The sequence below is a fragment of the Diadema setosum genome, chromosome 10, assembly GCF_964275005.1.
Source record: "Diadema setosum chromosome 10, eeDiaSeto1, whole genome shotgun sequence".
NCBI lineage: Eukaryota > Metazoa > Echinodermata > Echinoidea > Diadematoida > Diadematidae > Diadema > Diadema setosum.
The window spans coordinates 31,054,974-31,068,185 of NC_092694.1; the positions used below are offsets into that span (position 1 = coordinate 31,054,974).

A 13,212-nucleotide genomic window follows, 5' to 3' on the forward strand; every position below is an offset into this window, starting at 1 on the left:
CCATGTAGTGCTATCATATAAAGCAAACAGAATCAAAATTGGCTCATAAATGACAGAGAAGTAGCAAATTGAAAATTTTGATCACACACGGACGCACACACGGACGCACGGACGGACACACGGACGGACGCACGGACGGACGGACGGACACACGGACACACACACGTACGGAGCCCGTTTCATAGTCCCCTGCTCGAACTCGTTCGGCGGGGACAATAAATTGAAATGAATTGAAATTCAATCAAATGAAATGATATAAAAAATGAAATGAAATATCAAATGAAATGAAATGAAATTAATTTAGGGGAAATAAAGCGTCTTACAAAGGCGGCTCACACTGGACTCGCGCGCACACAGAGATCGGATGGGAGCGAGCTACACTCTTGCAGTGCGCTGGTCGCGAACTCACTGTGTGCGAATCCTTGCTCTGTGTGTGTGTGTGATGAAATTATAGCGAGCTGCCTTTGCAAGAGGCTAGGGTAAATAAGGATTTGGGTAACGGCAAATTTTTAAGAAATCTTACAAAATGTTGTTCTTTGAGCACTTGACTTGAAATTTGGTCCATGTGACCCCTATAGTACATAGACGTGTAAACTTATTCTTTCATCATTGTTGAACAATGTGTTGCCATGGTTACAGCATTTTTTTTTTCCGGGTACGCAAGCACTGGGTAGGTTATAGCCTTTAGCCAATGCTGTCTGGGCTTATATCCCCTGCGTGTCTAAATCGAGACTAATTGTGATACAGTAACGAACACGGTCGGAGGGGCCGCAGACCCCAGCGATCACTGCTGTCACGCACACTGCGTTAGTCTATTTTCAAACACTGCTGAGAGGCAAACAGCGCGCGAGGCCTTGTCCAAAGGCTAGGTAGGTAACGAACTTGTGATATCTTAATGCAATCACAGTCCTTTCCACCATTCAATTTCACAATGTTGCCCTGGCAAGGTGATAATTGTAATGCAGGTATGTGGTTTTGTATGTGTGTGTGTGTGTGTTTATAATAGCTTGTAGTTTCCGTTGAAATAAGTCGAAGCTAATCAACGCAACACATGAACACTATGTTATCAGCGGTGTACTTTACTACACTGTTGTGCTATTCATTAATTTTTTTATATCATCGTCAAAATAATGATATCTATAATAACAGTTCAGTTAAAAAAAATGCAGGAGACCATCTTAAGCGATGGTGGACTCCTGCACTCAATTATCTCTTTCATTTACTGAAAAATACTGTATCATACTATTCTAATTTATGTTTTTGTGTATGTATACTGCTCAATGCAATCACTTAGGACCTATGTGTATCTACTCGTGTACTGTTATCGATTTATTTCACTGCACTTGCTATCCTCTGTCTTTGAACTTTTGGCATTCGTATTCAATTTGTATCCGATTGAATGCAGAAATAAATCAAATCAAATAAAAATAGAAATAAAACTAGAAATGTCACTATGGCGACTGGTATGCCTCCGCCATAATGCATGGTTCTCCGAATAGGCCTATAGCACAATGTCTTGACAATGTGTGATGACAGTTTCACATAACTGGCAAAATATTGAAAATGACAGGTTTGTCACAAATGCATTGAATGTTCACTTTCCTTGAACTAGGTTTATTTGGATGAATGGCTATACTGTCTAATAAGAGTGCAGGTATTTAGGGATTTGTACCCAACTTTTGACCCTTAATATACGTTTAAAGAAGAAGTGAAATTTAGCACTTTCTCTTGACCTTTGACCTTTTGGCCTTTGACCTATTGACAAGAAACTTCCAAGAGAATCTGTATTGGGTAATACATGCATACACTAAGTTTCAAGGAAAAATTCTACAGACATTGCATAGATGAGAGGGAAATAATGACAATTTGATGAGTTGACCTCGACCTTTGACCCCCTGACCTTTGGCCCATGACATATAAATACCCTAAATGATCACTGTCAGTCAGTACATGCATATATATTAAGTTCCATGAAGATGTATCTTGAAATATTTGTGAGATATGGAGAAAAAAGTTAAATTTTAACATTTTCACTTGACCTTTGACCCTTGACCTTTGACCCCGTGACCCTAAAATCCAAACAAAGTATTACCCCCCCCCCCGATATACCCTCATACCAAGTTTGATGTAAAACCACCACACGGTTCTTGAGATATCAACAAAAACAAAACGGGACGGACGGACGGACGACCGGAAAACAATGCCTCCGGCCACTTCGTTGGCGGAGGCATAAAAAAAAAAAAAAGTCAGTGTAGTAAAGTCTTGTGTGTCAACGCAGCAGTCCCTCAAAAAACTAGAACTATCACTCAATGTGATTAATACTCCACCTAACACTGAGGAAGTTAACTCAACCAGCAATTACTTTGTATGGTGTTTATCCAAAAAAAAAAAAATAGAAACCATGGCAATTCAACATCGAATATTAAAATGTATATTGTTCACTGATAGTCACATGTGCCATAATCAAGTCAAGTGCTCAAAGCCTAAGTAAGATAAGTAAATTGGCAATTTCTATGATTTTCATTAAAAAAAAAGTTACCATGGCAACATGTTTGACAGAACAAAAGATTAAGTTTGCACAACTACATATCACAGCTGTCACCTATGCAAAATTTCAAGTCAAATACTCAAAAGCTGAGTTAGCTGAATTCACATTATCTCATAATTTTCATTCAAAATATGCTGTTACCATGGCAGCACATTTTTCAACAATGACGAAAGATAGATTTTGTACATCTAAGTTATACAGTGATCACATGTGCCAAATTTAAAGTCAAATGCTCAAAAACTAAAAGAGTTAGATTAACCACATATTTTTAATTCAAAATATACTGTTACCATGGTAACACATTGTTCAACATTGACGAAAAATGAAGTTTGCACAACTTCGTACTATAATGGTCACATGTGCCAAATTTGAAGTCAAATGCTCAAAGACTGAGGAAGTTAATGGAATCCGCAGTATTTTTGTAGGATTTTCAATCAAAATATGCTGTTACCATGGCAATGCATCATTCAACAATGATGAACTAGAACTATCACCCATTGTGATTAATACACCCCATCCACAACTGAGGGAACTAGCTCAACCATGATTAACTTTTTTACTTTTTAGTGAAAAAAAACAAAAAACAAGGAAAAGTAGAAATTACGCGGTGCGCAATTATGCCGGAAGTAGCATTTTGTAACAAAATGTGCAATATAGGTAAAAAATCAAGGTCAAAGGTCAAAGAAGTCAAAGGTCAAAATTCTGTGTAGAAGTTTTGAAGCCCTCACCTAGTGCCATCACTTAAAGCAAATGGAATCGAAATTGGGTTAGAAATGGCGAAGGAGTAGCATTTTGTAGCCAATGTACAATATCGGTCAAAAATCAAGGTCAAAGGTCAAAGAAGACAAAGGTCAAAATTCTGTGTAGAAGTTTTGAAGCCCTCACCTAGTGCTATCACATAAAGCAAACGGAATCGAAATCGGGTTAGAAATGGCGAAGGAGTAGCATTTTGTAGCAAAATGCACAATATAGGTCAAAAATCAAGGTAAAAGGTCAAAGAAGTCAAAGGTCAAAATTCTGTGTAGAAGTTTTGAAGCCCTCAACTAGTGCCATCATATAAAGCAAACGGAATCGAAATCGGGTTAGAAATGGCGAAGGAGTAGCATTTTGTAGCAAAATGTACAATATAGGTCAAAAATCAAGGTCAAAGGGCAAAGAAGTCAAAGGTCAAAATTCTGTGTAGAAGTTTTGAAGCCTTCACCTAGTGCCATCACATAAAGCAAACGGAATCGAAATCGGGTTAGAAATGGCGAAGGAGTAGCATTTTGTAGCAAAATGTACAATATAGGTCAAAGGTCAAGGTCAAAGGTCACAACTGAAATTCTGTGTAGAAGTTTTAAAGCTCCCATGTAGTGCTATCATATAAAGCAAACAGAATCAAAATTGGCTCATGACAGAGAAGTAGCAAATTGAACATTTTGATCACACACGGACGCACGCACGGACGGACGGACGGACGCACGGACACACACACGTACGGAGCCCGTTTCATAGTCCCCTGCTCGAACTCGTTCGGCGGGGACAAAAATGTTACCATGGCAATGCACTGTTCAACAGTGAATAAAAGTATTGCTCACTGTTAGTCACATGTCCCACATCTCAAGTCAAGTGCTAAAAAAATTGAGTGAGCAAGATAAATAAATTGAAGATTTCTATAGTTTTCATTAAAAATTGTGTAACCACGGCAACACAACGTTGGATATTACGAAAAATGAAGTTTGAATAAGTGTATATCATAGCCGTCACATGTGCCAAATTTCAAGTCAAATGCTGAAAGGTCGACGGGATTAGTTGAATCCACAATAGTGTATCATTTTCATTCAAAATATACTAATACCATGGCAACACATTTTCCACACTGACAAAAGATAATTTTTGCAGATCTAGGTAATGTAGAGGTAACATGTGCCAAATTTGAAGCCAAAATTCTCTAAAACGGAGAGAGTTAGGAGAATCGAAATGTTTGTATGATTTTCATTCAAAATACAGTTTTCATGGCAATACATTGTTCAACAATAGCCATGTCTACACCTATCCAAAAACTTGTAGTTATACTAACTACGAGCGCAAAAATTCCTTCCCCTAACCACGACAAAACTTCGATGCCGTTCACACATACATGCAGTTGGCAAAACCTCGAGGTAAAGCTAACTGCGATAGAAAATAAAGGGCGCCTAGTTCGCACATAGGGTTGCGCGCTATTGTGGAAAAAAAATGAGCGTCGTGGTTAACAAAACTCCGTTCACATCTGTCATAGTTTAAGCGCGCTGTGGGGGGCCTTTCCAAAACCACGACGAAACCACGACAACACCCTAAAGGGCTTTTTACACTTGTGTTTCTTAACCCCGGACTTTCTCTGACCCAGGACTATCGTTAGTCCCGTACCAATTTTTTCAGCTTTTTACACTCGCCAATTAGTCCCGTACTATCTCTTGTCCGGGGCTAAGGAGAAAACTGACCTTTTTACACTCGTCTTTCTTAGCCCCGGACTTTCCAAACCACATGAATATTCATAATTACGCTGTGTACTGTACACGTACACGCACGCACCGGCAGCACTTGATTACCTCGTTTCTGATTGGTCAGTGAGGGTCGCACTTCGTCTCCGTCGCTTAGCCCAGGATTATTTTTTCGTTCTGTTTACACTCACTTGCTTGGCACCGCAATTGCGGTGCTAGCACCGCAATTGCGGTGCTAACCCCTGCTATTTTGCAGGGCCAGATAGTACCGTACTATCGGTGGGGCTAGCCCACTTTGGCAAAAACGAGTGTAAACAGAAAGTGGGCTAAGGATAGTCCCGTACTATCGGTGGGGCTAAGGCCCCCCCTTAGCCCCACCGATAGTCCGGGGCTAAGCAAAAATTTACAAGTGTAAAAAGCCCTTAAGAAATCTTATGGCGTTGTGGTGTCTTCACCTTTAAAGGTTTTGTCGTGGTTTTCAAAACTACATGCGTCTACATCTACGCTAACTTGGAGTTTAGTGCCTCGTAGTTTACAAAACCTCGAGGTTTTGAAAACCTTAAAGGGAAGGTAAACCCAAAGAACAATGTGGATTGAGTGAAAGCAGCAACATTAGTAGAACACATCAGTGAAAGTTTGAGGAAAATCTGACAATCGATGCAAAAGTTATGAATTTTTACAGTTTTGGTGTTGGAACCGCTGGATGAGGAGACTACTAGAGGATAATTATGACGTATGAGTGGACAACAATACAAAGAAAATATAAAGGAAATTCAACAAAAATTCACTTTTCTAGAATTATGAAAAAACAATGGACCAACCGCTTTCAGAAAACAGGGGGAATAATTGCAACCCTTAACATATATCAATATCAAGTTGATGGAATTTGTAATTTTCATGAAAAATGAATTTTTGCAGAATTTTCTTTATATTTTCTTGGTATTGTTGTCCACTCATCTGTACGACATAACCTCTAGTAGTCTCCTCATCCAGCGGTTCCAACATCAAAACTTTAAAAATTCATAACTTTTGCATCGATTGTCCGATTTTCTTCAAACTTTCACTGATGTGTTCTACTGATGTTGCTGCTTTCACTCAATCCACATTGTTCTTGGGGTTTATCTTCCCTTTAAGGTAAAGGGATCTAGGTGTGAACCTCACTATTAATGAAATATGAAGTTTACGTATCTCTGTACTATAGTGGTTGCATGTGCCAAATTTCAAGCAAAATTCTCAAAGACTGAAGGAGTTCCCTGATTCCACAATATTTGTGTATCATGTTTTTCATTCAAAATATGCTGTTACCATGGAAACGTATTGATCGACAATAACAAAATGTTAAGTTTGCACATCTACGTACCATAGTGGCCAGGTGTGCGAAATTCCAAGTTAAATGCTCAAAGAGTTAGCTAAATTCACAATATCTTTATATGCTTTTTGGTGAAAAAAAAAATGTTGTTACCATGGCAACGCATTGTTCAACACTAATGAAAATTAAGTTTGTACCTCTATATGCTATAATGGTTACATCTTTCCAGCTAAATGCTCAAAGACTGAGGGAGTTACATGAATCCACAATATTTTTGTATGTTTTTTTAGTGAAAAGATGTTACATGGCACCACATTGTTCACCACTGATGAAAGATTAAAGTTTGCACAAACTACAGTGGTCACATGTGCAAAATTTCAAGCCAAATGCTCAAAGACTGAGGAGGTTAGCTGGATCCACAATATTTTGGTATGAATTTCATTCAAAATATGCCATTACCATGGCAACACATTGATCAGCAATGACGAAAGATTACGAATGCACATCTACGTACTACAGTGGTCACATGTGCCAAATTTCAAGCTAAATGATCAAAGACTGAGGGAGTTACCCAAATTCATAATATTTTTGTATGTTTTTCATTCCAAATGTTACCATGGCAACACAATGATCACCACTGACGAAAGATTATGTTTACACATCTACGTACAACGTGGTCATGTGTGCCAAATTTCAAGATAAATACTGACAAACCAAAGGGAGTTAGCTGTATCCACAATATTTTTGTATGCTTTTTGGTGAAAAAGCTGTTGCCACGGCAACGCATTGTTCAACCTGACGAAAGATTAAGTTTGTACATCTATACTCTACAGTGGTCACGTGTGCCAAATTTCAAGTCAAATGCTCTATGACTGAGGGAGTTAACTGAATCCACAATATTTTCGTATGATTTTCATTCAAACTATGCTGTTACCAGGGCAAAGCATTGACCAACAATGACGAAAGATTAAGTATGCACATTTACGTACCATAGTGGTCACATGTGCCAATTTTCAAGCCAAATGCTTAAAAACTGAAGGAGTTAGGTTAATCCACACATTTTTGTATGATTGGTATAAAAAAAAAAAAAAAAAAACCTGCTGTTGCCGTGGCAACAGATTTACTAACGCACACATCAAAGGTGTTTGGCACAACTACAAATTGCATTGATCGCATATCCCAAATTCAAACTGAATTGCTACAAAACTGAGAAAGTAGTTCGATCCACAACATTTTGTAACATTTTATGAAAATCTGCCGTTGCCATGGCAACGCATTATAAAATACTCATGCAAAAAGGTGTCTTGCACATCTGCCTGTGATAGCGGTCACACATGCCAAATTTGAAGTTAACTGCTCAAAAAATGAGAAAGTAGTTCGCTCCACAAGTTTTTTCTGAAAACATGCTGTTGCCATGGCAACGCATTACGTAATACTAACGAAAAAGGTGTTTTGGACATCTACCTTTGATAGTGGTCACACATGCCAAATTTGGGGTCAATTGTTCAAAAAATGAGAGGAGTTCGATCCACAAGATTTTGCACCGACCGCCCGACCGACCGACCGAAGGTACCGCAAGACCAGAGATTGGTCATGTGTGATTTTGAGAAGATTTTGATATCAAAACTGCATTAATATGCACACAGGAAAGGTAGCATAGTTTTATGTTGTTTGTTCATTGTATATCATCACGGCATTCGATTGATACGAGACAAGAAGATGATGATAATGATGATGATAGCGGTGATGATGATGGTGAAAGTATAACAATGAAAACAATGCTAGAAAATACAAGTCCTACACATTCTAGTTTGACATAGCTCGTTGGGATGTTCGTTATGATAATAAAGGCAGTTCGTATTGCACACTATCTCTTACTAAGGACATGAACATTGTGCACGGAATCAGCATTCTGTTCCAAGATTCCTGAACGAAAACTTACTGCCCTGCTCCGCGATGGGTCCATTCCTTTCAGAGTTTACCGGCTCTTCGTCGACGCTTTGGCCTCTACCAAGGTGTCTCAACGTATGATGCGTATGACGATGTCGAGACTTGGCCCTTACCCTCTGTTGCCATTTCGGTTGCCATTTCGGCTTAGAATTGGCTCCCTTCGCTATCTCCGGTTTCTTCTTTTTCTTGTCCTCGTAGTACCTGCCCTCCTTTTTCTTGTCCTCGGGGTAACTGTCAGGTTTTTTCTTTCCATTTCTATAAAAACCACGTTCTTTTGCAGTCTTTTTACGTGGCCGTGACTCTTCTCTTCCTTGATAATTCCCAAACTCTGTATTCGAGAAGTCTGGAAGCGTGTATTCCCCTTTTCTTGCTGCTCGGGAAAAAGACAGGGGAGGAAAAAGTACAACGCCAGTATCTGTTTGATATACTGATAATATATCCAACCTGGTATTACACAACCTGTATAATTTCTAGATATCAATATCTACATTGTATAACATACAGTTGTATCTACACCCCTAACTAATTTAATCCTGTTAAAATTCAGTACTTGGTCAACATTAAGCGTCATGTGACCTCCCCCCCCCCCCAAAAAAAAAAGAGCTCTATTTGACGTTGAAAACAAAACGCCGATGGAGAAACCTGTACTCTACCGTGATGATATGCATGGTATAGACACTACGGAGCTTTGATTGTCGCAACGCAGACATTCAGACTGGAAAAAAAACAAAATGTTTTTGTGCATGCGCAAAATGGTTGATCAAAATCGATCTCGCGACGTTTGAGTTTTCACTACTCGTTCTGGGCCATTTTTGCATTCACTCAATTTACGACGCAGAGAGCTACTAGATGCACTGACCATACGGGTCGCCGTTTTACTTTTTTATTAGTTGCGTCTTCGCGTAATCTAAAGCTACTTTGCAACACGACGCAAAGTGAATCGTCGTTTAAACGATGAAACGTCCCCGTCGCAAATCCGAAGCTTCCTACTACAGTGTATGAATGTCGTCGTAGAAAATATCGTGCAATTGCAACACAGACTTTTCATGGCTAGGGCGTGTAAAATGCTCTCGCTGTCGGTTTCTTAGACTAAAAGTATCTAGGCCTACATTGTAAATCATAAATAAAAAGTGTTAAACATAGAATGAATTTTATAAGTGGAAACATTTGCAATTTTGTAAAGATTCGTCAGAAGGATATACATACATTGTATACGATTATTGGCAAAGGATTAATTGTACTGCTGTATGCACTGTTTCGAGCGATTTATGAAATGAGAAGTTCCAAGATGGTAGAAAATTATGTTATCCCTGCCACCGTGGAATCCATAGTTCCACCTACGGCTCTCAGTGCACGTTGTTTGTTTCTTTCTTTCTTTTGTTCTTTGTTTTGGGGGATTTACGTATAAGTGATATCAGTGCATTTGATCAATTTAGGAAAGACGAGGTAGCTTATCTTCATTTTACAATGTTTTTTTTTTTCTCCTAGAGCCTAGTAACCTTCTTATCATTTCATCTCAATTTACAGTGAAATCTCCAGTGAAATAATGCAAAATTCCTTCCTCCAGCAAGTATACATAAAAAGAAATCTCCCCGCATGAAAAGGTTGATATTGTACGTTTCTGATGCTCTGCCTTACCGCACTCTTCTTGGAAGTCTGTGAAAGAAAAAATCCTGCTCGAAAAATAATCGTCGTCGCAGCCCTTTACGGGGAGAATCACGGACTTTTCCGAGATAAAGATTTGCCTTTCCGCAAGAATGTCGGGAATTGTGCAATCACAGGGGATGGAGTTTCCGCGTATTTCTCTGCAGAAGAGTTAGGCGGGAATCAAAGAGGGAATTTTCAAACGTCTTTGTTGTTGTTGTTTCACATACAATCTGGGAAAATAGAGCTACAGAGAACTCCCGCTATAACGAATAAGCTTCTAACGAAATTCCCGTTATAACGAAACAAAAATGCAGGTCCAAAAAATGTCGAATTCTATCTTCATACACTTTATTTCTTCGGTTATAACGAAATTTCGATACAGCGAAAGAAAACTGATGGTCCCACGGATCAATCCTGGGAGGGGGGGGGGGGGCATTTCATGAAGCATTTTGTCAGATATTTCGTCTGACAAAATGTTAAGCTACTGAAATCCTTACATCTGGGGGGCATTTCATGAAGGAACTTGTCGGATAAAATGTCCGACAAGTCAATTATATCCGACAAGTTCAGAGAAATCAGCCAATCAGACTAAAGAATTTCTCAAAACTTGTCGGATATAATTGACTTGTCAGATATTTTATCCGACAAGTTCCTTCATGAAATGCCCCCCTGATTGGCTGAGAGCAAATTTGTCCGACAAGTTGTCGGACAAAATGCTTCATGAAATGCACCAGGACTTCGTTATAACGGAATGCTATAGTATAAAAGAAGAAGTCCTCCCCAAAATAATCTACATGTCACTCAATGTGTTAAATACCCCAACCTTAAAATGAGGGAGTTAGCTCAACCAGGACTTATTTTGTATGCTTTTTATGTTACCATGGCAATGCATTGTTTAACATTGAATAAATGTATTCTCCTCACTGTTAAGTTTCGTTTCGGCAAAGAGTGGCAAAGAGTGTTAGTCACATGTGCCATATCTCAAGTTAAGTTCTCAAAAACTGAGTAAGATAAATATATGGGCAATTTCTATGATTTTCATTAAAAAAATGCTCTTCCTATGGCAACACAATGTTTGACATAAAGAAAAAATAAAGTTTGCTATATATATAAGCTATATATCATAGCCCTGACATGTACCAACTATCAAGCCAAATGCTCAAAGCTGAGGGAGTTAGATGATTTTACAATATCATTGTGTGATTTTCATTCAATATAAGCTATTATCATGGCAACACATATTTCAACAATGCTTAAAGATTGTAAATTTTGCACATTTAGGTAATATAGCGGTAACATGTGCCAAATTTGAAGCCAAATGCTCAATAACTAAGAGCAGTGTAGCTGAATCCAATTTTTGTATTATTTTATTCAAAATAGTGCTGTTACCATGGCAACACATTGTTGTACAATTACGAAAGATCTATGAAGTTTGCATGTCTACCATAGCCGTCACATGTGCCAAATTTCAAGCCAAATGCTCAAGTTTGAGAGAGTTAGCTGAATCCAGTTCTTTTTTTTTAAGATTTATCATTCAAAACATGCTGTTACCATGGCAACGCATTGTTCAACAAAGACGAAAGACTAACTTTTCACATTAACAGTGTACCATAGCGGTCATATGTGCCAAATTTCAAACTAAATGCTTAAAGACTGAGGAGTTAGCCTTATCCACATTATTTTTGTATGCTTTTTAGTGAAAAAAAAAAGTTACCATGGCAGCGAATTGTTCAACATCGACAGAAGATGTGTTCTGCACGTCTACATACTGTAGTGGTCACATGTGCCAAGAGTCAAATACCAAATAACTCAGGGAGTTAGGACGATCCACATATTTTTGTGTGATTTGTATACATATATATATATATATATAAAGGACTGTTGCAATGGCAACAGATTTATTCACAAATACACAAAAAAGACGTCTTGCACGCCTACACTAACGCACTCTATCCTGTGCATCATTTAAAAACTGAGCGTCGTGGTTAATAAAACTCCGTTCACATCTGTCAGATTTTAAGCGCGCTGCCACAGCGCGCTTAAACTACGCGCTTAAACCACAACACCCTAAGAAATCTTGTGGTGTTGTCGTGGTGTCTTCGCCTTAAGGTTTTGTCGTGGTTTTCTAAACTACATGCATCTACATCTACGCTAACTTGGAGTTTAGTGCCTCGTAGTTTACAAAACCTCGAGGTTTAGAAAACCTCAAGGTAAAGGGGCCTAGGTGTGAACCTCACTAATAGCGTAGAGTAAAGTGGGCGCGGGCGGGGCCTAATGGTGGAGTCCTAAAATGGCAGCGTCAACTAAAGCACTTCCGGTGGCTTCGAGCACTGCGCGTAACGTCAATTCCAATATAGAGTTCAGTGGATACCGCTAATCATGCTAATGTAGGCCACTGCCATTGTTACTATCATTTTCGTCTTCATAATCGTCATCGTTGTGTCTGTACTCACATAGTTTTCAACGCCGGCAGATCATTGAGCGCTTCCTCCAAGCCAAATGGCGTCAATCGATCCCTGGTTTTGCTGATAAATCTGACGACATATAGATATACAGCGGCCGTTAGGTACATCGACTTACGAGTCTTTATTCATTCAATCATTCCTTCCTTCCTTCCTTCATTCATTCGTGTTAACTCATACATTGACACTAAATTTTCCTACATAAACATACGAATACATTTTTTTTTTCTGAAAAAGAGTGCATAAATCAAAATTTCAATGAGCCATAGTGGAAATTTACACATTTGCAAAACATTGTTTTTTGAGTTTATTATTACTAGTTAATGTACCCGTGGAGTGCCAGAAATCCTCTATGGGTCTACGGAGGTCAAATAACTGTTTTGCGCTACTCCTTGGTCCGATCTTGGCCAAACTTGCTTATCTTGTTATTTATATTCGGTTTTTGAATAAAATTGAATTTAATTTGATTGGATTGAACTATTAAATAAAAATCACCTATGATGACCCATGATGATGAACTTGCTTGAAGCATTCCCAGGTGTACGCCTACTTATTCAGTAGGCGTACACCTGGGAATCCCCATATAAGTAGGCCTACATAGCACCCTCTATCGGGTGTCTGATTATATTTCTGGGGGAATCCCCATATAAGTAGGCCTACATAGCACCCTCTATCGGGTGCCTGATTGCAGCTGACGAAGATTAGAAGTTATTTGACCTTTGACCCCAGTGACCTTGACCTTTTCAAAAATGAACCCCTCAAGGGCAATTTTGCGGTCAACCTGCATCCACCCACTAAGTTTGATGGAGATCGGACCAAGGACCTGGGAGGAGTAGA

At 38.9% G+C, this 13,212-nt stretch overlaps 1 protein-coding gene across 3 annotated transcripts in view; it reads right to left on the minus strand.

The window, feature by feature from the left end:
* Nucleotides 1–8,035: 8,035 nt before the first annotated feature.
* Nucleotides 8,036–13,212, minus strand: part of LOC140233670 (uncharacterized) — a 173,559-nt gene continuing 168,382 nt past the window's right edge. For all 3 annotated transcript variants that reach the window (XM_072313769.1, XM_072313768.1, XM_072313770.1), the window contains exons 4-6: nucleotides 12,367–12,447; nucleotides 9,905–10,071; nucleotides 8,036–8,636 (exon numbers count right to left, since the gene is read on the minus strand). In XM_072313769.1, the coding sequence (XP_072169870.1) occupies nucleotides 8,221–8,636; nucleotides 9,905–10,071; nucleotides 12,367–12,447 (664 nt within the window). In that variant the 3' untranslated portion in view covers nucleotides 8,036–8,220. The remainder of the gene's footprint in view (nucleotides 8,637–9,904; nucleotides 10,072–12,366; nucleotides 12,448–13,212) is intronic.